The sequence below is a fragment of the Lagenorhynchus albirostris genome, chromosome 20 (genome assembly GCF_949774975.1).
Source record: "Lagenorhynchus albirostris chromosome 20, mLagAlb1.1, whole genome shotgun sequence".
NCBI classification, from domain to species: Eukaryota; Metazoa; Chordata; class Mammalia; order Artiodactyla; family Delphinidae; genus Lagenorhynchus; species Lagenorhynchus albirostris.
This window is the reverse complement of record NC_083114.1, coordinates 14,730,218-14,754,920: the sequence shown is the minus strand read 5'-3', so window position 1 is coordinate 14,754,920 and position 24,703 is coordinate 14,730,218. Positions and strand designations below refer to the sequence as shown.

General features: G+C 45.1%; 1 protein-coding gene across 1 annotated transcript in view; it reads right to left on the bottom strand.

Moving 5' to 3' along the window:
• Nucleotides 1–3,231: 3,231 nt before the first annotated feature.
• The window catches only part of SLC6A4 (solute carrier family 6 member 4), a 21,891-nt gene continuing 419 nt past the window's right edge, over nucleotides 3,232–24,703 (bottom strand). Inside the window, exons 2-14 of the mRNA XM_060134674.1 lie at nucleotides 24,503–24,700; nucleotides 21,894–22,028; nucleotides 21,237–21,456; nucleotides 20,277–20,415; nucleotides 19,599–19,733; nucleotides 18,904–19,007; nucleotides 17,675–17,802; nucleotides 15,965–16,077; nucleotides 15,199–15,330; nucleotides 14,071–14,170; nucleotides 12,537–12,637; nucleotides 8,423–8,590; nucleotides 3,232–3,999 (exon numbers count right to left, since the gene is read on the bottom strand). Of these exons, the coding sequence (XP_059990657.1) occupies nucleotides 3,925–3,999; nucleotides 8,423–8,590; nucleotides 12,537–12,637; nucleotides 14,071–14,170; nucleotides 15,199–15,330; nucleotides 15,965–16,077; nucleotides 17,675–17,802; nucleotides 18,904–19,007; nucleotides 19,599–19,733; nucleotides 20,277–20,415; nucleotides 21,237–21,456; nucleotides 21,894–22,028; nucleotides 24,503–24,700 (1,748 nt within the window). The 3' untranslated portion in view covers nucleotides 3,232–3,924. The remainder of the gene's footprint in view (nucleotides 4,000–8,422; nucleotides 8,591–12,536; nucleotides 12,638–14,070; nucleotides 14,171–15,198; nucleotides 15,331–15,964; nucleotides 16,078–17,674; nucleotides 17,803–18,903; nucleotides 19,008–19,598; nucleotides 19,734–20,276; nucleotides 20,416–21,236; nucleotides 21,457–21,893; nucleotides 22,029–24,502; nucleotides 24,701–24,703) is intronic.

Sequence of the window (24,703 nt, the reverse complement as noted above, 5' to 3'; positions counted from 1 at the left end):
ATTTAAGATTCCATCTTTTCCATTGTGGTAAATGCCTACTAAACAATTGAGAGGGGCATTATTTCATTCTAGGAGAGGAAATAAAACTTAAACTCACCTTCCTTTAGAAACTTTCAGATCCCAAGAAAAGTAGAGAAATTAGCTAGGTTTGTTTCTGCCTCTAAATGTAGTTATCTGAACTTTAAAATATTGTCCTATCATAGAAATTTAGAGACAGTTAAGCAATGAGGGGAAAAGGTGATACTATAAAAAGTAAGAAAAAAAAGATTTAGAGCTTTTAAAATAGTCCTTCCATGGAACTGGACGTGACAAATTTTAATAAATATCAGACTTATCTCTGATATTGAAGAAAAGAATTCAGAATGTTTCAAGTGGACCAGGAAAGCTTTCCACAGTGTAAGAATACTCCCTGTCTTAATGGGTTTCTTTCCATATTTGGATTTATAAATTTCAGTCTCTAACATACTTCTCAAGCAAGCATTTTCTAAGTTCCCCTTCCTAATTTAGAGCCTTTTGTGTAACTCTCCTTGCGTTTTTAAATAATGATGACTTTAAAGTATACAACTTCTGGGCTTCCCTGGTGGCGCAGTGGTTGAGAGTCCGCCTGCCGATGCAGGGGACACGGGTTCGTGCCTCAGTCCAGGAAGATCCCACATGCCGCGGAGTGGCTGGGCCCGTGAGCCATGGCCACTGAGCCTGCGCGTCCGGAGCCTGTGCTCCGCAACGGGAGAGGCCACAACAGTGAGAGGCCCACGTACCGCAAAAAAAAAAAAAAAGTATACAACTTCTTCCACTTAGCATAGGACTATTTTGCTTTTATTGCTTTATGGGGATGACAGGTTGTAGTATAGTCTCTCTGAGGAATCTGCTATTTCACTTCCCCATCCATCTCTGACAATAAAAGAAAAAAGGGAGGGCAGAAAATGCCTTCTGAATACTGCCTTATTTAATGATATCTTAAGCACCAGATGTTGATTTATGAGCAAAGAGACATGCTATGAAAGGAACCAGGTGTGGATTGTACCACTGGGTAGCTAAGCATTGTCTAAAATGTGTAAGAACAGCACAGTTAAGCCACTGCATTCCATGGTTTTAAGCTTTGCTTGACAGTGACCTCCAAATCAGTTATACAACAGATACAATGTATCAGGTCAGCCTTTCCTAATTATCAAAAGAATATGGTTCTAATTCTAGGAGAATAATCTCCCTTTTAAGGGGTCAGGGTGGGGTGGGTGAATTAAATGGAAATTCATACTTACACTTAAATATTGAGGTTGGTGGCACCAAATTAACAAGTTTCCTAAAAAGCAGGGACGATGAGAGAGTGACTCATCTCAAGAATAACTTTTTGCCTTAATTTGAGATTCATTATTTGGTTTGATTGTCATTGTTTGATTTTGGAGCTAATACATTGACTTCGGGTTTGTTGGGGTCTTTGCATCCATCTCTACGTGGGGCAGCCAGGGCAATGAATTTAGGTTACAAGTCATATGCATTCCACACAACAAATGGAATAAGTTTTAAATGGGTTGCAAGTTTTTTGGAATAAAGATGAATTCTTTGGACTCCATTACATGTCAACATATAGGAACAACCTCAATCAACTGAACTGCCTCCATGCCTTTGCTTGTGTCTTGCCTATTTCTCAGGTATTTCTCACTAATAAAATCACAGAAAAAAAATTAACTTCAGTACTTAAATAACTTTACAATTCATTCCATTTTTAGTTTTTACTTTTATGTAAATGCTACATTAGATGTAAAAGGTCTTTAAAAGATTATTTTAAAGTCCATTTACCAACTCAAGTTTTCCTTAAAAAAAACATCCATGGTATAGTATTGATAAATAGGGGTCAAGTAAATGCAAACTATGCTGAGGAGAGATGTTGGATTTTTTCCTGTCTAGTGACATTTGAAAACTTTTCAAAACACCTGTATAACACCTGGCTTGACAAAACTTTGTTTGAAAAAGTGCTTTTTAAAAAATGATATCTTTGGAAAATGCATAAGTGTGTGTGGGATGGGGAGAATACATATCTGAATATATTTATAAAGCAAGTTCTTAAATTTGCAAAGCTGTTTACTACTGGATATGCTGCCACTTATATAACCTCTCTCCTTTCAGCATGCTAGAAAGCAAAGAGAAGACATGAGGTAGCAGGAAGGAATGAAAGAGTGAAGATAATGAAGGTAGGTCAGTTAAGAGTCATTTTTAAATCCCCCTCTCTTTTCCTCTAATATTTTGGGAAACTTCTCAGCAGCTAACATCTATGAGGAAAATATTCTGCTAGGAAAAGCAAAGAATCAGCAATAGAAGAATGTAGGGGGAATACAGGAAGATGGCCAGGGAATATTGTTGGGGAAAGGAAGCCAAGGGAGGAAGCTCTATAATTGGATTAAACTAGGCTTCTGCTATATAGATGTTTCTATAAGGTTAGGATTAAGTTAGATTTATATAGAGGACTGATGTGATATGGGGCCAGATCATTGAGTCCTTTTATCATTGACTAGGCTTTACTCCCTTTAAGATTTTGGTAAGGAAATCTCACACTAGAAGGTAAAATTTGCTTCTCTACCTATGCATCTGAGAGTGCCAAGCCACTGAAGGTCAAATATACTTGATCTGTATTAAGGGTTTTATGTGGCGTGTAAGGTTATTCACTTAACTGACCCTTTTCCAATCAGGCTTACTTAGACTCAGTCTTGAAAATTATCTGGAGGGCTCAGTATCCTGGTAGCCAACCAGGAAGGGTCAAGGGGTTGGGAGGAGGTTCATTTAAGGCTAACCCAGATTCTCCAATTACTTTTGGGTTGAGGATGACCTTGGTTTAGGTCAGGGTACCAGAGCTCTACACTCTGTGAAAATTTGATTTATCCACTCTTCACAAAGCCAAGTAACCTTAATGGTTAAACTGAGTCATTTGAAGTAGAGCTTAAACCAGATAGTCAACTGAACACTGAAGATGCATTTATCAATATTCATCTTCAAAGTAGTTCATAGCCAAGCCACAGTGACTAATGAAATAGGCCAGATTTGCCTGTGAAACATTATCCTGAATGTTTAGCAGAGAGAGACAAGAAGATGGCAGTGAAGTGCAAGAAATACTAAAGCATGGCCCATAAAGGAAGATGTATGGGCTAAAGTTCATTGGAAAAGGAGTGGGTGGCAGAGTGTGTTGTTGTAATTATACCCTTCAAATAATAACATACATACAAATTTCAGTAGGTGGAATTTGTTAATGTAAGAAAAACTAGAGGAAATTCATAAAGTTTGTAATGGGCCCAAAGTATTAGAATGGAGATAGGGATACACTGGAACAACAGTATACACAAACACACATGCTCACATGTACACATTATTTTTCAGCTTAGCTTCTTACATCTTCCTCTCCTGACTCCAGAGCAGTACACAGGTTACAGGGTTCTAGTAGATTCCAGCTATAGTAGAATTCTATGCTACTCAGGAAATATATGGCTAGCAAGACAGTATCCCTGTTTTCTTCTAAATGGTTTATGCATTCATGAACAGTGAAACCTTTGGAAGCAAACGATGTTAAATACTGATGATCGTAACAAGGAATGATACAGGAGACTTTCACAGACTTGATCCTAAACCTAATCCTAACTGACGACATTGTGGTTTTCATCACCTCCATACACACCCTCCCACATCCAAAGCAGTCCACTTCAGCTGCATCACAGAGTCTAACATGATAACATGTCTGGGAGATTTCACAGAAATAAGTGGCTGGAGGCCATAAGAGTCTGGGCACCATAGTCTTTTGGGACTGTGTCTCTATGAAGAAGGCCCTTCCATCGGCAGGCTTAGCTGGCAGCTCATTGACTTAGAGGGGGAAGGCAAGGTGTGACTTGTCAGAACTGGAGGAAGAGCTTGTTGGGAAGCCATTTTCCTTTCATTGATGTTTTACACAGCGTTCAAGTGGATATCCCCACAGGGAATTTCTGTCGGTGTTTCTGGAGTGATACCTTTAATAAGACGCTGTTAGGAAGAAAACATGATGTTATAAATATTCTTATAATTTAACAGTTTAAAATTTTTTTCAATATTAATACAAAGGTTAAGTAGCATTTAAATGGCATTTAATAGTAAATTGGAATAGTCTTACTGACTTTCCTTAAGAAAGGAATCTGCAATTTATTTGTTCTCAAATATGGGTAAAAATGGCATATTCAGGAACTATATAAGCATCTGTAAACTAATTAAGAAAGTCATCATAACACTAATGGGAGAAATGATGGACCTTCAATAGAACCTCTGCTGGCCTGTAACATGCCTTTGATGGCCTGGGAAAGGGCATCCTTTTCTCTTGTCAGAGGAGGCTTCATGTGGCCCACAGGGCTTGGGAAGCAAAGTGAGCTCTGGATTCTGGCTCCCCCCACCTCAGCCATGCTCTTTGTGCCTGCATACATGCTACAGGCACAGTGCACAGTGCCATCAGCCACTGTAACAGCCAGGATGTTACTGATTTAATGAATTTACCTGTTAAGGAGCACTGGTTCATACAAGGGTGCAAATTATTACATAATTAAATTTTAAAAGATGTGCCCATTTAAATCATCATTCGTAAAGCAATCTCATGTTGATGTAGTACTTAGCACAGGGAAAAGGCTGAGAATTTTTACTTTAGAAACAGCTGAGGTACACAGAAGCTTTGGGACAGATCTGAAATATGCTTGGGCTTGGGTATGAAATATACAGCCTGCCTTGCAAAACTTAGCATCAGTGACACGAAGCAGCTCAGGGATGTGGGGAGCACTGCAGAAGCGTAGAAGAAAATCTTTGTTAAGTAAGTTGCTCAGTAAACTCTTTGATGCCAAAAGTCTGTACATATGGTGAGCAAGGCAAAATTGGATCTGAAAGCATATTTTGATTTATTGATTTTAGGTGAAGCTCTGCTACTTGTCCTTTTTATTTTGGATTGAAGAAGTATGTAGTCCCCTTCAGTTTTTTTTATTTCCTGGTTCTGGAGGTTGATTCTTCTTTAGGGAGCAGGGCCTATGGAATTTTAAAAGTTCCCATTCTCATAGGTAATGAAGTTCACAAAATTGTACATGTTGTGTTTCTAATGACCTTAATATTTCAAGAACTAAAATCTCACACTGGAAATCCATTTAAAAACGAGTTGCTGCAGTGCTCATCAACTACCTGGACATGTCAAGTCATAGAAAGCAAAATTTCACAAACCATCCTTTCCCACAGATGAATCTGTAACCCATAATTGATTAAGGAGAATTAGGCCTTGCTAATTGGGAACTGGACACATCACTGTAACTAGGGTAGAGGCAAGACCCACAGTAAACAACACTGTAAAGTAGAACATTTGGCTTTTGTGCCCTAGCCCCCACCTGCCCATTCTCCTGCCCTTCTGGCTGCTGATCTCCCCAAATGCCAGGTCCACCTTCGTCTTCCATATTTCAGCAGCATTCCAGTTGCCACGTTACTATAGCTCTCAAAATTTGCCAGTCCCTGGCCTTCTGCAAGGCAATCATCTAAGCAATGGATCACTGTTGCCATCTTCATGAATGCTTACTTATTAGGGACCATCTTCCCAGTGTCTTTGTGCAGGTTACTAGGGGCTTCTGGGGGCAGTGACCTAATCCAGTTGATGACTCCAACCTTGAGACTTCCAGGTTGCAGATGCACATGATAGCCTCCAAATTACAGGTGAGTAAGTGGTGGCTCACTCCACAAACTGTAGCCTTGTATATTGCTAGGGCCCAGAAGAGTTAAGAAATTTACTTATTTTCTTTTTAACCATACCAAAATTTTATATGAGTTCTCCCTCCCTCATAGATAGAATGTTCAAGACCATCAAGTCTGGTATTCACAAAAAATTTTAGTCCCTTGGGGTGCTTGGCAAAAACATGGCATGCTTTATTCTTATCAAAAATTAAGCATGCACATAGGCGTGTTAAGGCTTTTGAGAAATCCTGTAGTAAAGAGACCTATTTACCTTGCCTTAATCCAGCATTCTCCAAAATTATTTGACCACGTAACCTTTTTCCCCCAGCAGTAACACTTATTCATATCCCGTGGAACTACTACTACTCCTTAAAACATACTTTGGAAATGTTAATCCAATTCAATGAGCACATTTTAAAGATGAAGAAACTAAGGCCCAGGGCAGGTAAATGACTTGCCATAGTCTTTTCCCTCCTAGTCCCCCTTGACCAGCTATATCATGATGCTTCCTGGTAACCCACTGTTTCCCATCTGGTGGCCTATGACAAACATGGCCCTGCAATCGGCCTTACCTCTACTACTAATGGATCTGAGCTCTGTTAATTATACACCATTGGGTGGCATTTCCTTGTGGCTAACGGGGAATTTGCAAGAAAGATGATCAAGACTTGAGGTACAGTCTGTGACCAAAGAATACTGAAATTTATTAACCTAACTAGAGTTCCCACCCCTGACCTTGGACTCTGGGTTTGAGTCAGCTGGGCCAGTGGACTATCATGACTGCCATAAAGGACAACCTGAAGGAGCAAGTACAATGACTCTTGTCTGAGCGTGTATTTCAGGCAACACCAGAGTCCAAGCCCCTTTGGGAGGAATGAGGTTGTGATAGGACTGTTTTGGGTGTAGAAAATTAGTAACTCCTGGCAGAGTTACTAATTCTGTTCACCTAGAATTCAGTTTTTCTGTTTGGAAAAAGAAGCAATCTCAGTTCTTAGAAAAGAGATGATGTTTAATGGCCTCACATTCTCTTGCTTCGTGTTTCTTGTGAAATGTTTTAGGAAGATGAGTGTGATGATCTGATATTTAAGTTTTGCTTCTAAGAGTCCGTAGACTAGCCCACCTATGCTCTCAGGTCATTATAGAGCACAGGTCCCTCTAGCTCTCCCCCAAATACCAGTCTTCACCTTTGAGCTTGTCTCCTACAAAAGCATCCACCCACAGACTTCTAAGTGGCCGCTCCTTCAGGCTCTACTGCCACAGTAACCTTACTATGGCAAGAAACACAACCAAACAAGTAACGACCCAAGCATTTTCGATTCTGGTAACATTGCTAGGAATCCTGGCAGCCTGAACACTAACTCTTGTCAGTACAGGATGAAAAGTGGCAACTCATCTCTCCCTAACCTCTAGAGCCAATTTCTACATTAGCAAACTATTAGTACCCTGAGGACACAAAAGAGAAGCTGCACCTAAACATGAAAGAGCATTGGACCAAAATCCAGAAGACTTGGATTCTGAGCCTCCCTGTACGGTGTATCCCTGGACAAGTCACTGAAATAAGGAAACTATGAGCAGCATTATTCCCAGACTCAGTATCTTTGTCTGCTAATGATACCTGCCCATCCACCTCACAAAGTATTTTGATAACAAAATAAAATAGTCTACATGAAGATGCTTTAAAATACATACAATCTTATACAAATTGTAAGATTCTGTTATTGAAATTTTTACAGCACATTATTCATTTACTGACATGAATCTTGCTAAAATGGCAACTTTTTTTTTCATTCCAGTGACTTGAACTAAAACTACGATATTGTTGCAACACCCTTATTTAGTGATTTTCAAAACAGCCCTTGTAGGGCTTCCCTGGTGGCGCGGTGGTTAAGAATCCGCCTGCCAATGCAGGGGACGTGGGTTCGAGCCCTGGTCCGGGAAGATCCCACATGCCGTGGAGCAACTAAGCCTGTGTGCCACAACTACTGAGCCTGCACTCTGGAGGCCGCGAGCCACAACTACTGAAGCCTGTGCTCTAGAGCCTGTGCTCCGCAACAAGAGAAGCCAACGCGGCGGGAGGCCCACGCGCCACAACGAAGAGTAAGTAGCCCCCACTCGCTGCAACTAGAGAGAGCCCCCGTGCAGCAACCAAGACCCAACGCAGCCAAATAAATAAATAAATTTTTTTTAAAAAAGCCCTTGTCACACTGCTGTTAGAAAATGACCACAGACATTTTCCATCATAATCTTCACTTAAACCAAGTGGATTTAATTTAAATCCACTTAAATCAAATTTGCGTTATTGCTCCAGACACCACTGATCTGATGTGCACGCCCAATGCCATGCAGGAGGCAAAGCAGTTTTCTGATATGTTTAGAATGCTATACACCAAGCTGTGTGCTACGGCGCATCCACCTGGCCAGCTCACTCTTTCGCCTTTGTACTTGTGGCTTATGGGAGATGCCTTAAGGTGATAGTGGCAGCTATTAGAGGCTACACGACGGTATAGTTATATAATTATATAAGACTAAGAGCCTCCTGGTGAATTCTTGTGGTGGACTTAACATCCTTTGAATAGAGCATAAGAAGAGAACCCTTTTCTCCCCAAACAGTTACCAATCTGCACGCACACACACACACACCCACACCCACACACCCACACACCCACACACCCACACACCCCCCCCCCACACACACACACACACACACACTAGCACATACCTCCTTAAGTGTCCCTGGAGTGATCATCAGCCGATAAGTTATATACATCGGGATGCAGATGAAAGATGAGGTTCCTATGCAGTAACCCAGGATGATGCTCCACTGAGGATAATTATACTGAAAAAGTCGTAGCTGTGGTGGGCTCATCAAAAAACTGCAAATGATGAACTAAAACAGAAATTCCAAGAAACATTAAAAACTTTTCACGCTATCCACACAGAGACAGTCCATGTACCACAAACACTGAACACTAAAGCTAAGACACTTTCATGAAATTGCCTAAGTGTGATATATCCTAGATTGAACTCTGACACAAAGAAGTCACTAATTTCTGTGCCTCAGCTGCCAACAATGAAGCGGTTAGGGGCTTATCCTGATTTTCCTCCCTACCCCCACCTCAGCCCCTACAGTGGGGATGCCAAGGCCTCAGAAGGTTATTTAGGGAGGTTACAGCGCCCCTTTCAGGGCAAAGGAGAAGAGACGCATCCATCAGGAGTGGTTCAGGCCCGATTTGTGAGACAGTGGAGGAATAAACTGGGAGACCTCTCCATAGCTCCTGCCAGTCCTAGGGCTTCATATTTCTTTCTGCTTTGTTTTCATTTCCTCCTGCGTTGCTCTGCGGTGATTGTTTTTGGTAAGATGGAAGGTACCTAGGTCCAGGAGACGTAATAAGGTTCTCAAGACCTGGAGAAGACTCAGGCTCCTAGGTAAGTTCTCCTTCTCCCCCCTTTCCTTGCATTAACCCAGGCTAAGAACTGGGATTTCAACAAGGATGGCTCTGCCGTAAGGCATCTTGATAATAAATGACTGCCTGCCACAGGCCCTTGTAATGAAAAGAATAATGGAAGGAAAAAGCAGCTCAATACACTTTTGATGTGAAAATTCAGTGAAGATTCCGACCAAGAAAAATTCCATGGTGTGCTCCCAGTACTCGGTTTATGAGTTTTCTTATTTCAGTTTGGTTTCCAGAGACAGCGTAAATACCAGTTTTTGCCTAGTAACCGCTGTTCTGAAATCGTTATTGCTCTTGATTTAATTTTATCTTATTATTTCATAGTCATAAAGAAGACAGTAATGTAAATTATTTGTGGGCTTAAACATCTATTTATATCTTTTTTTTCTTTCTCTTCACATAATAAAATGGGAAATTGTTAAATACACATTCATCTTCAGAACAGTGTTATCCTAAGTCCAGGAGGAAGCTTTCAAAACAGGAGCCCAGCCAATCGCAAACCTTTCTCTGGACAGACTCTCCTCAGCCCCAGACCCGGCTACTGAGAAAGGTAATTTTGAAACAGGGAAAGGTGGGGTCTGGTTAGGAGCCATCCCTGCTGTAACTCGTCTCATCTTGATGTCAGGTGTGTGAAACCTAATGCAGTTCAGGGAGGCCTCAAGCTCTCACTGTGGCCACTAAGTATTGCTCCAGACACCCCCTTACACATCCCCACCTCCTCTTGCTCATATACGTTATTTTTCTTTTTTATAACTTGGCTTCAGTGAAAAAGAATACTTTTAGTAAGCTACTTGTTGTTTACCTAAAGCCCAAAGCAGGGGATCTGTTAAGTAAACCCAGAAGTGAAGACAGAGTTGCCTCCTCTTAATTGGGCCCTGGAGCACTTACCTTTAGAGGAAGTGAGTAGAGTGAACTTCACAGGAATTATGTCATGTCCCTGAACCCAGATCTGTACCTGGGTTTTGCTGGGCACGGAAACTCATTGGCTGTACACCAGGAGTTCACCCAGTTTGCCAGACAACCACAGAAATGAAAATAGTAAAAGCCTGGGGCCAGGACTAGGGTAAGGCATATGAGATACTCACCTTGGGCACAACATTTAAGAGGATGTCAGAATTTCAGTAATCAAGAAATAATAATAATATAATATTTTAGTGCAATACTTTAAAAAGACAAGCTCTGACAGGGCCAGATTAGGGCAAGGTGAGTGAAGTGAGACATGCAAGTATATGGTTGGATCCCGTATTTATTTAAAACGTTGGTATTTTGTTCATCAGGGATTTTTTTTGCATTAATTTTGATTTTTAAAAACTACTGCATAAAAATAGTATTTATCGGGACTTCCCTGGTAGTCCAGTGGTTAAGACTCCATGCTTCCACTGCAGGGAGCAAGGGTTCGATCCCTGGTTGGGGAACTAAGATCCCACAAGCTGCGCGATGCAGCCAAAAAAAAAAAAGTAGTATTTATCTTGACCACTGAGTTTTTTGGCACCCCCGGAAATTTTACATCCAGGATGAGTGCCTTGCTTGCCTTTCCTGAGTCTCAGCCCTGACCATCATTCCCTCCCTGTGTGGAGAATATGAAAGTAGACAAACAAACAAACATGGCTTCTTCCCTCAGGGAACTAATCCAATATCTCTCCTTCCTTTGAAAAACAAATGAAAAGATTTAAGTAGATTATCAAGAAGCACTGGTAACAATATAATAACCCATTTATGTCAGGACTTCTGCTTCTACTAATGGCAGATTAGTGATCCAGACCAACCCTCTCACTGAAAACAACTAAAATTTCTGGATTTAAAAATACATTGTTTTAAATTTACCAAAAAAGCAACAGCAAGCTGACAAGGTAATAAGGAACTACCAGGCCAAGATCTAGAGGAACACGAGCCCACAGCACACACCAGAGCCCCCAGGCCCTGAGAGTATCTGCTGCTTGGGGCAAAGGTTGGCTTTAGTTCTGGAAACCTCCAGGGTCCAGGGGAATGGAAGTCAAGGAGGGATTCTGGGGTGGAGAGAGACACGTGCAGCATTATGGATGCAAGCATGAGCACGCTGTCCATCTTATAGGTTAACATCGAGATGTGCAGGTACAGAAAAGCACAAAAAATAAAGCACCACCCCGAGGGCTTCCCTGGTGGCGCAGTGGTTGAGAGTCCACCTGCCGATGCAGGAGACGCGGGTTCGTGCCCCGGTCTGGGAAGATCCCACATGCCACGGAGCGGCTGGGCCCGTGAGCCATGGCCGCTGAGCCTGCGCGTCCGGAGCCTGTGCTCCGTCCGCAACGGGAGAGGCCACAACAGTGAGAGGCCCGCGTACCGCAAAAAAATAAAAAGAACTACCCCGAGAAAGTCAAAATAGAATGCAAAAAGGGTTGTTTTGAAAGAAGGGGAAGGCACAGATGCATACATGTCCTATGATGAAATGGATGGTCCAGATATCCTAATAAGCAGGAGCTGGACTGAAGGAACAGTCTCTGGCTCTAAAAGACCAAAAAGCTCCCCCCACCCCAAATCAAGTTACAGATAAATGAAAGAACTGAGAGTAATCCCTGCTGATGTGCACGGAGTCACTTTACCCCAGGCTACCTCAGAGTGCACTTGGGATGTTAGCATGGTGCTTATCCATCTTTGGGCAAACATCTCCTTCAGACGGGTACCAGGAGGGACGTGGGGGCACACGCAGCAAGGCTGGAGTCAGCACTGAACACGTCCTGGCAAACAGGCAACCCTTGGAGCTGAGCTCTCTCATTCTACAATGAATGGATTCTACTTTTGACTCAGATCTACACCTGAGAAACCTGGTGGGGGGTGGGGGTGGTCTTTAAGAAAATGAATACAGAATTACTAGGACCCTTGTTAGGTCCTTCATGAGCAGCACAGTAAATACTTCCCCGGCCTTGAACAGTTCTTGTCATGTGACCTTGGACCCTAAACCTCAATTTCTCTGAAACTGTGAAATGGGGAACTAGAACTCTACTTCATAGAATTGTTGTGAGAGTTGAAACAGCAATGGGTGTTAAGTTTAGTGTAAAGTCTGGCCTGGCACTCACTGCTCAGTGAACGTTATGTGTCATTATCACAGAGCAGGGGAGGGATGAAATAATGTGACAGAAACCGGAAGAGTGGTTAACTATGGGGGGGGGCACGTGACTGGGAGGGGACACAAGAGGGGCTTGTGAAGTATTGGTCATGTGTTTCTTGGTATGGTTTTAGCTACAAAATGGTGCTCAATTTATAGAATTTCACTGAGATGTACACTTGTGATTTGCACACTTTTCTGTATATATATGTTACACTTCGATAAAACTTATTTTTTTATGAGTGTTTGAGGGTGAATCTTTCTCCAGGGCAAGAAGGAGAAGGGAAATGACAACTCACCAGGAGAAACAGAGGGCTGACGGCTACCCAGCAGATCCTCCAAAACCATCCAGGGCTGAAGCCAAGCATTTCCTTCACGTCACTGCAGAACTGATTGATGCCTAAAATCATCCAAAAGAGAACGAGATTGACCGAGAGAGGAGCTAGACTGTCCTCCTATCCCTTGACTCTCAGAGAGAGTAACAGCTCTGGAGTTTCTCCAAAGGAGGGGCTTGGGGTCACCAGTCTGGTCTGAAAGTGAGATGGGGGACTTGTCACAAAAATGCACGTTACAGTAAGCAAAGCTCTTTCTACACAGAGTGGGAGGATTGGTGGACATTTGGGGAGGGACCTAAAGCCCCCTCTTGGTGCCCACACTGCCTTTCTAGGATTTCAGCATATATCTGATTTTATCATTACTGTAGAAAAGGAAGTGGAATTTTGTCTAAAAATGGTGAAACCACTTGACAGAGACTGACTCTAACCATATGCTGGAAACTTTGAAGAGAAAATTTTAACCATACTGTTGCACATTCATATGTCAGATCAAGATCAAGGTTCTTCTTAACTGGCATGGAAGTGAGGACTGGGGGAGAAATCGACAAGGGGAAGGAAGGGTGCTCTGCAGTTGCTTCCCTGAAAGTGCCCAGCAGGTCTGTAACATCACACACCTTGCACTTGGTCCTCCGAAGTGCTGAGGAGGTGGGGAGGACTTCTTTCAAAAAAAAAAAAGGCTTACATGCAACTCAAAATGTGGGCCCCCCTTCTTTATATTATGTGTAATGACACACATGCTAAAGCTGTTCTGCTATCATAGAAACTAGGAAAATATTTTCAGAATGAAATCATCACATCTTGATTTTAAAGATGAAGAAAGGCATCTCTGAACTTGGTTTTCTTCATTTCCATTGCCTGTGCCCTCCTCATCCTCGCCCAGGGGCTCTTGGGATCCCTGCCCATGAACCTGTGTCAGCTCTCTCTCCGCTCCTGGTGGTTTCACCCTTATCAGATTCCATCCCACGATTGGGGGGCCGGGGGTGGGGGCTGTGTAAATTGGAGGCTTTGCCAAGACAGATAATCCAAACAAGAACATTCTTGCCTCTTCCCTAGAAGATAAGCTCCTAAACTCTGTCTCAGGGCTCTGGAGGGAGTGCTCGTTTGTGAAATTTAAAGTGGGGCCACTCTATGTAACAGCAGAGTATTGTACACTCTGCAAATGCATTCACTGTGCACTAGTTCTTTGTTGTCTGTCCGATTCTTAGAGCCTGTCAGGATCTTAAGCAACCACTGTGGATGAGCTATAGGGAACCACTTCAGCCCTGTCTCCACTGGGTAAACATATAAACTCAGAAGAAAAAATTATCCTCCCAGGAGCGCAGGCAGTCTGTTGCACAGAGTGTGGAGGAAGTGATGACCTGTTTTTGAAGAAGGGATGCAGCAGGTGACGTCTTGTACACTGGCCTGCTTTTCCTTGACAACATCGGCCCTTCTGTATTCTGGTGGCTATATGGGCTGGTGTAGGAAGGATCATAGCTAGTGGAAGGGAGCATCTTACCATAGAACCAATACACAGCAATTGCTTCTATCAGGGCAACAGTGAGCACTGCGGGTCCCGTGGCAAACTCCTCCAGCAGCTTCACCACATAGGCCCCTCCCTGGAAATGAGACCACAAACCCGGTTAAAGGCCCTCTAAGGCACTGCCTCCTCTTTACAACAGGAGCAAAAAGAACTTCTTAGGATAATTCTGGAAAATTCTCTCCTTGGGTCTAACATAAGTGTCCCAGAGCCTACTTCTTGGACTGGCCTTGGCAGATGGGCAAGATTTCATCCCATCAGACACACCTCTTCCCGCCCTACAGGTCACTCTCGTCTTGTTTCCACTCCCCACTAAGCTTTAAGACAAACTCAAAAGCGCCTCTGGATCTGTTTTCAACTTTCTTCAATTTACTGAATACCTACTGTGTATTCTACCCCAGAAAATCTACAATACCAGACACACTGGGCCCAGTGGTCATGGTTTTTGCCTCTGTCCTAACTCACAAATCCCTTGGGTCCTACTCAGGGCCCCACAACCCTGCTGAAGCTCCAGAGCCATTGGGGTCATGGCTTGAAGATGTTTATCTACAAAATCTGCCTTGAGTCAGAAGGATACACGCCTACAATGCCTATGGGTACTATCTGATGCCTGATTTACAGTTTGACAGTATGTGCCTAAGCTACCCCCCCCCAAAAAAAAAATCACTGGAGAAGGTCTAACTTCTTTACCATTACAAATTCTCTGGAGGAGATGAAGTGACATTACAAACATGAGATGCCAGCCTCCAGATGTTCAGCATATCAAAACATCAGGGCACTATTCCTATGAAAGCAGCCCTAAGGACTGGAAATAGACTGAAAAGACACATCTTAGTTTTCCTCCAGATAGTCTGTCAAGCCTTAAATCTAGTTGGATTTGCTGTAAAATGCTGAGCCTCCAGATGCCACGCCCAGATTCTTCAGACAGATGCCACTAGAAACAACTTTTCTTCCTCTCTTCGATGACTAACTTTTTAACAGCGGTGACAACTTCTCTCCCTTTGGCCCCAAAGCCAGGGCACCATGTGGGATGGAAAGGAACAGCTTCTTGTAACATTCTGTTGCCCTAGGGGAGGTTGACTCTAAGTTTAGGGTTTTGGTACTCACAAAAGTCAGGGTGATCAGGGATCCAAAGAAGCAGGTAATGACCACGCTGAGCACAAACCACTCCCGGCGCTTGGACCAGATGTGTGGAAACTCATCCAGCACGGCTGTGATCACCCCCTCCAAGCCTGCAAACTGAGAGGGGCACACAAATGGTCACTGTGTAGACTTTGGGACAAATCTGCTACCTCTAGGACAGTGAACAGAAGGGAGGGGTTAAATTGCCAAGTGACCTGTCAAGCTGATCATGACCAGTTCCCCCTACTCGCCGGCCCTCACTGGAAACATATCTCATTCCTAAGGACATCAAGGAAAGAAAGTATAGCACATGGACAGGACTTCTTTACATGAGGCATCTCGGGGAGACTTTGGTTGCACCAGAAATGCCAACTGAAAGCTGAGACTCATTCCACACTAATGATATGAATGCTGGGCTGCAGGGCACTGAGACACAAGTGTGACCTTGCCCTGGCCTTCAGGTGCTGCCAGTCTGGTCAAGGGACAGTGCACAATCAGTGCACAACAGTTCACATATGCTGAGCTCTTGGCCTGTGCCTGGCACTTTACCCTCAATATCCCATGAATGCCTTTAATGTACTAGAGGGCAGTAAGCACCCAAGTGAACAGGGGCTGAGGGAGCCCCAAGAGGGAGCAGCCAACATGGCCTGGGGTGGCCAGGATGGGAAGGAATGGGTACAGCTTCCTTCCCCTCCTCCTCCCCCCCTTCTCCCTCCTCCCGAGAGCCGGATTTCCCTCCCCATTCACTTACTGTGCTGTCCAAGCCCAGTGTGATTAACATCAGGAAGAAGATGATGGCAAAGAACGTGGATGCCGGCATGTTGGCTATGGCTTCCGCATATGTGATGAAGAGCAGGCTGGGGCCTGAGACAGAGCGGGAAAGAGGAGGAGGTGGTCGCTGAGACCTGCCCTACAAAGATGTCTCAGGAGAAACTTGGCCACACCAACAATTACAACTCCTGTCACAAAACCTTACACGTGAATCAGGGTTGGACACGTACCAAATGCTTCCTCACACCCCACACCATCCTACCTGGACATCCTGGGAGGCAGGAAGGGAATAGTATCCACCTTGAAGAGTATGCGCCCTCAACCAACATGGAGAAACGAAGCAAACCTGAGACCTCAAGACTAGCAAAGCTGAGCACATGAATTGGAGTGTCCGCTATATAATAATTCAGTGCTTTTCTTTTTCAACATGAGGATTGATATATCTCTGAAGTCTCACAGCGTTTAGCTCTCTCTTTAGCTCCAGAACAGTAGGAAATGTTATACTGATTTCAGAAGAATCTAGCGGCCTCGGAATAAAGACCTCCAGCTATTTTGAAGTCCTTTTTGATAGTATGAGGGACATGTCTTCAACCTCTCATGGACTAGATAGGCCGCCCTTAGTTTGGGGCATGGAGTTCATCAGAGCACCGTGTCGGGCTAAAGACAGATGTATGTTTGCAAGAAAGCCTTGGGACTCCATCCACAAGATCCCATAACCTCTTCTTCAACGTCTGTCACTCTTTTTCCATGAAACCTTACAGTACAGTAGAGTGCTACCTCATCTACATTTAATTTTTCTGCAAAGGATTAGTAATCATTTGCTTACTAGACTTGGACCCATCACCGGACCCAAACACACTTTTTTTGTTCTGTTTTGTTTTTTTTAAATAGGAATTGCTATCTGTCTATCTATTTATTTGTTTAGGCTGTGCTGGGTCTTCATTGCTGCGTGCGGGCTTTCTCTAGTTGTGACCAGCGGGGGCTACTCTTCGTTGCGGTGCACGGGCTTCTCATTGCAGTGGCTTCTCTTGCTGCGGAGCACAAGCTCTAGGCCAGTGGGCTTCAGTACTTGCGGCTTGCAGGCTCTAGAGCACAGGCTCATTAGCTGTGGCACACAGGCTTAGTTGCTCCGCGGCATGTGGAATCCTCCTGGACTAGGGCTCAAACCCATGTCCCCTGCGTTGGCAGGCGGATTCTTAACCACTGAGCCACCAGGGAAGCCCCACACTGTTTTTTAGTTAGTTTGTTTTATTTGACTGCCGCTGGGTTTTAGTTGCAGCACGAGGGATCTTTGTTGCAGCATGGGGGATCTTTTAGTTGCAGCATGCATGCGGGATCTAGTTCCCTGAACAGGGATCGAACCTGGGCCCCCTGCATTGGGAGCACAGAGTCTTAACCACTGGACCACCAGGGAAGTCCCCCAAACCCACTAGTTTTAAAAGCCATCATCCAAGTCATATTTCCAAGCCCACAATGTATTCAAGGCCCCAGTACTGGGTGCCGAGGGAGCTGCCCCATTACCACGATGGAAAGGGTTGACATTTCCAAGGCAGTAAGTTTCTCTAAAACCTTTGAGAATTTTAAGAGGAACATTTAGAAGTAATGCAAAAGTTAGATATTTGTAAAGATCCAAAGAGCAGCAAAGCAATTCAGTGGGAGCCAGGAACCCAAACAAAACCCGAGGTCCTACCTGCATCTTTGGCCACCTCAGACACATCTTCGTTCCTCATCTCAGCCATATACCCCAGCACTGTGAAGATGACAAATCCTGAAACGAAGCTCGTCATGCAATTCACCACGCTGGTCACCAAGGCGTCTCTGGAGCAGAAAACCCAAGGGGCCTGAGACATTTCCAAGTCAGGAATCTAAGGAGCATCTGTCTCCAGCTGTGACAAGGGTGAGTGGGCTGAGCTCACAGGGACTTCAAGCCTGTCCGGGTGTCTCCTCCCCTCCTCCCAGGGCCCAGCCTCTCAGACGGGTTGCATTACCTTGAAGCACAAGCTGCTGTTATCACCACGCATGGCATGGGGAGAACAGCAGTCAGGGGTGGTTTTAAGAGATGATTTTGTTGTAAACCAGCACAGCACAGACCTCTGGATTTCAAACAAGGCTTGTTCTGAAGCAGGGCCTGAGTTGCAGCGGGGGCCAGGAGGAGGCCTTGGCCTTACATTTGTGAAGACCTCAGATTCAGACTTTTGACATTATGTGTAAATGAGGTTATAAGAGTGCCACAAAGATATCCTGACACTTTTAAAAGAGGACTTCATCATACAACTTTAGTCTGGTGTCCCAATGCAAGGCCACATTGCTTAGGGTGCATGTAAATTCCTTTTTTAAAAAAAAATTAATTCTATAATTATCTTACGAATAGCACAATCAGACTGCTGGACATTGCCATCTGTGACAGAATATTAAGACAAAGTTAACTCTAAAGATGAGGAGTGATATTTAAATCATAATTGGCGCCATGCTCCCTGTTTTGTCACATTTCTGAAATGAGATTTTGACATAAAAATTATGGCATTCTATGTTGGTCAAAATAGTTCAATCATTATTCTTTTTGTATATATATACATAAATAAATTATCACAATTTTTGTTGTTAAATACATTAACAGGTCAAATCTAAACATTGAATGTATGTTGTGATTTCTGTAAACCTGCTTTGGAATTTCTTAATTTTTCCTGACATATAGAGAATCTCACAAAACAGAAGTGGCCTGGAGCCTCTCTCAACCCCTGAGTGAGGCTATGGTCTGGGTGAGTGGTCAGGCACCTGTGGCACCCCTGAGGGTCAGAGTGTCAACGTGGCCTAAGTCTGGCCAGGTTTGAGGCCATCGGTTTGATCCCTTTCCTCCAGACCAGCTGACTGACACTCACTCCACTTTCAAGCTTTGCTTGGGGGGCCCCAGATACTCACTGGTAACAGTTGTTGTTGAATTTGTTGTAGCTCGCAAAAGCCAGCAGGACCCCAAAGCCAGGACCGAGAGAGAAGAAGATCTGGGCGGCCGCATCCACCCACACCTGCAACACAGCAGAGGTAAGGGTCAGGGCCGAGATCCAGGCCATCGCTGAGCACCAGCGGGGCCAGCGCCCTCATGCCTCCATGTGGCTACATGCAGAGGCAAAAAACAGGCTTCTCAGGGCTCCTTCCAGGGCTGGCCACATACCAAGTGCAAACAAATGTGAGTTCTCTTCCTATCACTTAGCCATAAACCAACGCAGTGGCCTCAAGTGTACTTTTTTTTTTTTTTTTTTTTTTTGCGCGGTATGCGGGCCTCTCACTGTTGTGGCCTCTCCCGTTGTGGAGCACAGGCTCTGGACGCGCAGGCTCAGCGGCCATGGCTCATGGGCCGAGCCGCTCCGCGGCATGTGGGATCTTCCCAGACTGGGGCATGAACCCGCGTCCCCTGCATCGGCAGGCGGACTCTCAACCACTGCGCCACCAGGGAAGCCCCTCAACTGTACTTTTCATGCTTGTATTTCTGGTTTAAAGCATCACTGCAGACTTGCCGCTGAACCCAAATTTCAGTTGTTCCTACTGTCCTATTCGGAGGACTAGCTTCAGTTAGTAAAAAGACAGACAGGTGCACACTGCTTTCCTCATTATCTTACCCCTGTCTCCAGGAGTTTCTGCCAGTTGGGTTTCAAATAGAAGAGAACTCCCCTCCAGGCTCCGGGGAGGGTGGCCCCCCTCACCAGCAGGATCGAAAGGATGATGTAAGGGAAGGTGGCTGTTACCCAAACCACCTGTAAGGAAGGAAACATAGGTTATCACCACATGAATGCTGGTGTCTTATTCTTGAAAACGTCCAAGAAAGAAGATCTACCTCTTTTTTTTCTGTAATTTTAGGAGGCAAGGTGGCAGAAAGATCACAGCCTTTAAAATCATACAGGGATCTGATTCCCTGCTTGCTCGTACTAACTACTTCTAAACCCACTCCCCATCTGTAAGATGGGGAAAATACCTAGCAGTAGACAAAGTAGCCAGTGTATACAAAACACCGTACATGGTCCATGATGGGTTTTCAGTAAATTATTGCCACTATTATTAGTTATGACACTACCAGCGTGTTAAAGGAATTTTTAAAAAATCATATAATGGTTCTTGGGATTGACCCATTTCTAGAATTTTCTAACCGATTTGGTGACGAGACACTGAAAATCATGGAATGTGTTTGGTGTAAAGGAAAACATGTCCCCCTGTCTCTGGCTATCCAGGCCACTGAATTCTGAGTTAGACCCTCCAGGGCCCCTTGGTAGGCCTGGATCAGCAGCCAGAGTCCTCCTCACCTTGCCAGATGTTTTGACACCTTTCCAGATGCTAAAGTAGATAACAGTGAAGATCAGCATGATGCAGAGGGCAAGCTGCCAGCTGATGCCCCCCAGGTCCTGGAGCCCCTTTGACCGGTGGATCTGCAGGACGTGGCGCCTGAGTGAATGAGAAAGAAGGGCCAGTGACGTGGTCTGAGCAGTTACCTGAGCATACTGCGTGTGATACCTCTGGGAGGACACCAAGAGAAAAAACGGACACAGTACTGCAAGGATCAAGTGGTCAGCAAGCCTCGGGAAGAGCTGGGAGGGGCTCTGCCCATCCTGAAGGAGAGAACAGGGCAGTCAAGCCAACCAAGCCTGGGAAGAGCGCTCGACCCAAAAGCAGACTTCCAGATCTCCTTCCTAGGCTGGGACCCAATGAATGACTAACATGACTGGCTTCTGGGTGCATGAGGATTTGTATGTGTGGGCAGTGGGTCCCTTCCCCACCCCAAAACAGCTCCCTTTGGGCTGCTATTGCCTGAAATTCCAGCATTAAAGAAAACTGCCTACTCCAGGCATCTTCTTCCAAAGGGTAGATCCCACGTATTAAGTGAATACATGAAACCAGAAACTCTGTGTAGTTTCAAACTATTGAAGTAGTGGGAGGCTTTGCTTCTGTGACAGCTGGCTGCAAGGAGGGCCCAGGAAGAAGGGCAGTTTTGATGCAGGGGAATAATTTTGGAATGTGAAGGTAGGGACTGGCCTGGGCACAACAGAAAAGAGGGGGATGGCGCAGAGACCCAAACTGTGGAGCACTCAAGGTGGTCTCCCAACTCCCTCACTCACATTTACTCCCCCTCACTGATAGCTTCATCTCTCAGAAATCCATCAGCCAAGAGGTGAAGAGCCCCTGGCTCCCACCTCCCTCCTAAGAAGCCAAAGCCCAGGGGTGTGGCCTGCCCCTAACAGGCCACCCCCTCGCTTACATGCACTTACGTATAAAATTCTTCTGCAGGGGATGTTGAGTGGAGTGTCCAGGTGACGTTGTCCTCGGAGAAGTAGTTGGTGCAGTTGCCAGTGTTCCAGGAGTTCTTACAGCTGGTCCAGGGCAGCTGGGCCGCAAAAGAGGAGATGAGGTAGTAGAGCGCCCAGGCCATGATGGTGTTGTAGTAGGAGGCGATGTAAAAGGCAATGATGCAGATGGCGTAACCGATCCCTGGGAGAGAGAGGGTGAGGGAGGCCAAGTTTCAAGGGCAGCCCAGCAGTTAGGCAGGGCATCAGGGGCACTGCAGCCCGGGTGAGGGCTAAAGGTGGGGCTGCCATTCATTTCATCCTCCAAAGACTCCAGGAGACAGTGGAAAAGTGGCAATATGGTAGATTCCTTATTTGTATTTGCAGAGTTACATGTTTTAGAAAATGTGTACATGTGCTATTAATGCTTTTTCTATTTCGTTTACTTTTAATTGCCATTTATTCTATTTTGCTTTTAACAATCTCATACTGCTTGAGCAGTCAAAACCTTAATTACTCAAGTTATCTCCCAGGGATACCTAAGGCCTAACTGATTCCAGAAGAAGGTGTCCAGCTCGACCCATTGATAGAAATCATCACTTCCTAGGAGGACCCACTCACCCACCCAAGCCTTTCCGTTACCTTTGAAAATCGGGCAGATTTTCCTCCATATCGAAATGCATCCATTTCGGTGGTACTGGCCCAGCGCGAGCTCCATGTAGAAGAGCGGGATCCCCCCGAAAACGGCCATGATAGTGTAGGGGAGGAGGAATGCCCCTGAGGCAGATAAAAGACAGTTTCACTCCCTGCCCACATCTGACTCAGGACAGCCCAAGTGATCTGGACACACAGAGCCATCTGATGCTCCAGAGTCATGAAGCCACCCTGTCCTGAGTGACCTCACACGGTGCTCCCCTGGTCTTAATCCTTTGCCAGAAGTAGTAGTAGACAGAGCTCCACAGTGAAGTGAGGTTTGGGAGGAGGCAAAGAGTACGTGGGAAGGAAACTGGGTCTGGGAGTCAACAGAAGAGGCCCTAGGACCAGTTCCACTTCTAACTGCCTAGAGGACCCTTCTCTCTGGGCTTCTTTTTCTTCCACTAGAAACTGACAGGGTTGAGGAGAACTGAGGTTCCCAAACCCAGCCACTCATCATAATCACTGGTAAGCTTAAAAACACACACACACACCCCAAAAAAAAAAAAAACACCCACCCACCCTGACCTCCTGAAGCAGAAGCTTCAGGTATGAGTAAAACAAAGATTTTTTTAAGTTCTCCAGGTGATTCTGATGCAACCAGTACATTGACCAGCATTTGGGACCCTTGAAACAGATCTCCTGCGACAACCTGTACAACAGCTGCAATAGTCTGTTGACTACTGCACATCACTGAATTAGTATCTTTGTTCATCTGTATCCCTGGCTCCAGACACTTGACTACTGATGTTTGGTTATACTTCCATAACTCCACGGAGCCAGGATGCTCCCTCCTGAGCCAGATTTGCAGGTGTGGCTGAAATTTGCAGGTAGTTTGCTACAGAATGAGAAAGTGCAGAACTGCTGCATCACTGGAGATGCTGGTGTCTCCTGGCTTTTGTGGCTGAGGCAGAATTTGGGTATGCCGTGCTGGGGATTGCTCACCTGCAGCCTGAGTTTCAGCCCAAAGGGTGAGCCGGCTGTGATAGTTCCTTGATAACTTTCCCTCCCATAAAGTGTTCTGAACCTAGAAATCTGAAATCTGTGCAACTCAGAAAGGTTTCATCTAACTTACAATCACACTGGGTAAATCTGGCTTGAGAATAATAACCATGTTGTATTCTCATGATGACATTTGTCCAAAGGGTTTGCTTGACTGGCTTTACAGTAGGGAATGAGTGTAGGGGAAACATCACCGGTGACCCAACCCCTTATATAATGCTCAGGCTACAGGCGGGTCCTCCCAAACTAGAGATAAGATGATTCCAACTTCTGCCCCTCCCAGGCCAGGAACGCTGGGCTTCCCAGCACTCCCTCCACCCCCCACCCTCCCGGAATAGCCTTTGCTGCCGAATGGACCCAGGTCCTTAAAAGATGCAGCAGATCCAGGCAACTCTGTGTCAGGTCATGGAGGAAATGAAGGCGACACAAACGAATTATCCCTCAAACCTCATTTTAGTTACCCTCCTAAATCTGTTGCCAGAGCTCCTGTCAAAATAAATGACTGGGACTCCCCTGGTGGCGCAGTGGTTAAGACTCCACGCTCCCAATGCAGGGGGTGTGGGTTCGATCCCTGGTCAGGGAACTAGATCCCACATGCATGCCGCAACTAAGGAGCCCGCGAGCCGCAACTGAGGAGCCCATGAGCTGCAACTAAGGAGCCCACGTGCCGCAACTAAGATCTGGCGCACCCAAATAAATTTTATAAATAAATAAATAAACAAACAAAGATTTGACTCCCACTTCTGGTCCTTTTCCTATTCTGATAGCAAGTCCATTGTCAAAACAGAGGCCCCATACCTACCTGCTCTGCTCTCTGGGGCTCCCATATCTATGCCTACAATCAGCTACTATTTTTGATAATCTGCAAATAAACTGCTCTGTAGGCATTAGGAATAGTAGGAGGAACAAGAAATCGTCTCTGGCCTCAAGAATCTAACACTCTTGTAGGAGCTATAAGGCATATCCATATATGGTTTGGTGCTGGCATTAACGTGGCTGGGTTCAGCTACGGATCACGCCCAGATTGTAACTTAAGACTGTGGACTTGAGCTGACACCCTCTCTGCCCTCACACGGGTCCAAAGGCCCAGCAGGGTCTGGGAACGTGGAGCCACTTCCCAATTTTTCCTTTCACAGATCTAAGCTCTCTGGACTCTTCTGAGCAGAACCAGCCAGCAGGAGTGAAAGAACTCAGCATAATGCTGATGCTCATTCCCCCATGTCTCACGTGGAGGAGAGCAGGGCTTGTATAATGCAGGGATGAGAAGGCGGCTCTTCCACAGATGAAGCATTAATGATGCTGAAAATCTGGTGAGGTCAGGTTCAGGAGGGCTTTCATTCAACTTCATGACCCAGAGAGCCACAGACATGCTGACTTAAAGTTTTGGCTTACTGGAGATGTGTCTTTTAGACTAGCTTGAAAGGCTAACAACCATGTTCCCAGATGCATTATCAGTTAAACAAGACAGAAAAGACATGATTTATTCTCTGGCCTCCCAAGAGGATCTACAGACCACCCCTGGGTCACAGCCTCTGCTTGCAGCCCATGATACTGACCCCCTCCATTCTGGTAACAGATGTAGGGAAAGCGCCAGACGTTGCCCAGGTCCACAGCATAGCCAATGACGGAGAGGAGGAAATCTACCTTCTTGCCCCAGGTCTCCCGTTCCCCTGGATGAACCTCAGCCACTAGGGTGGTGGTGGCAGCCGGGATGGAATGCTGAGTGTCTTCTCCTGCACTGGGGCTTGGAACTGCTG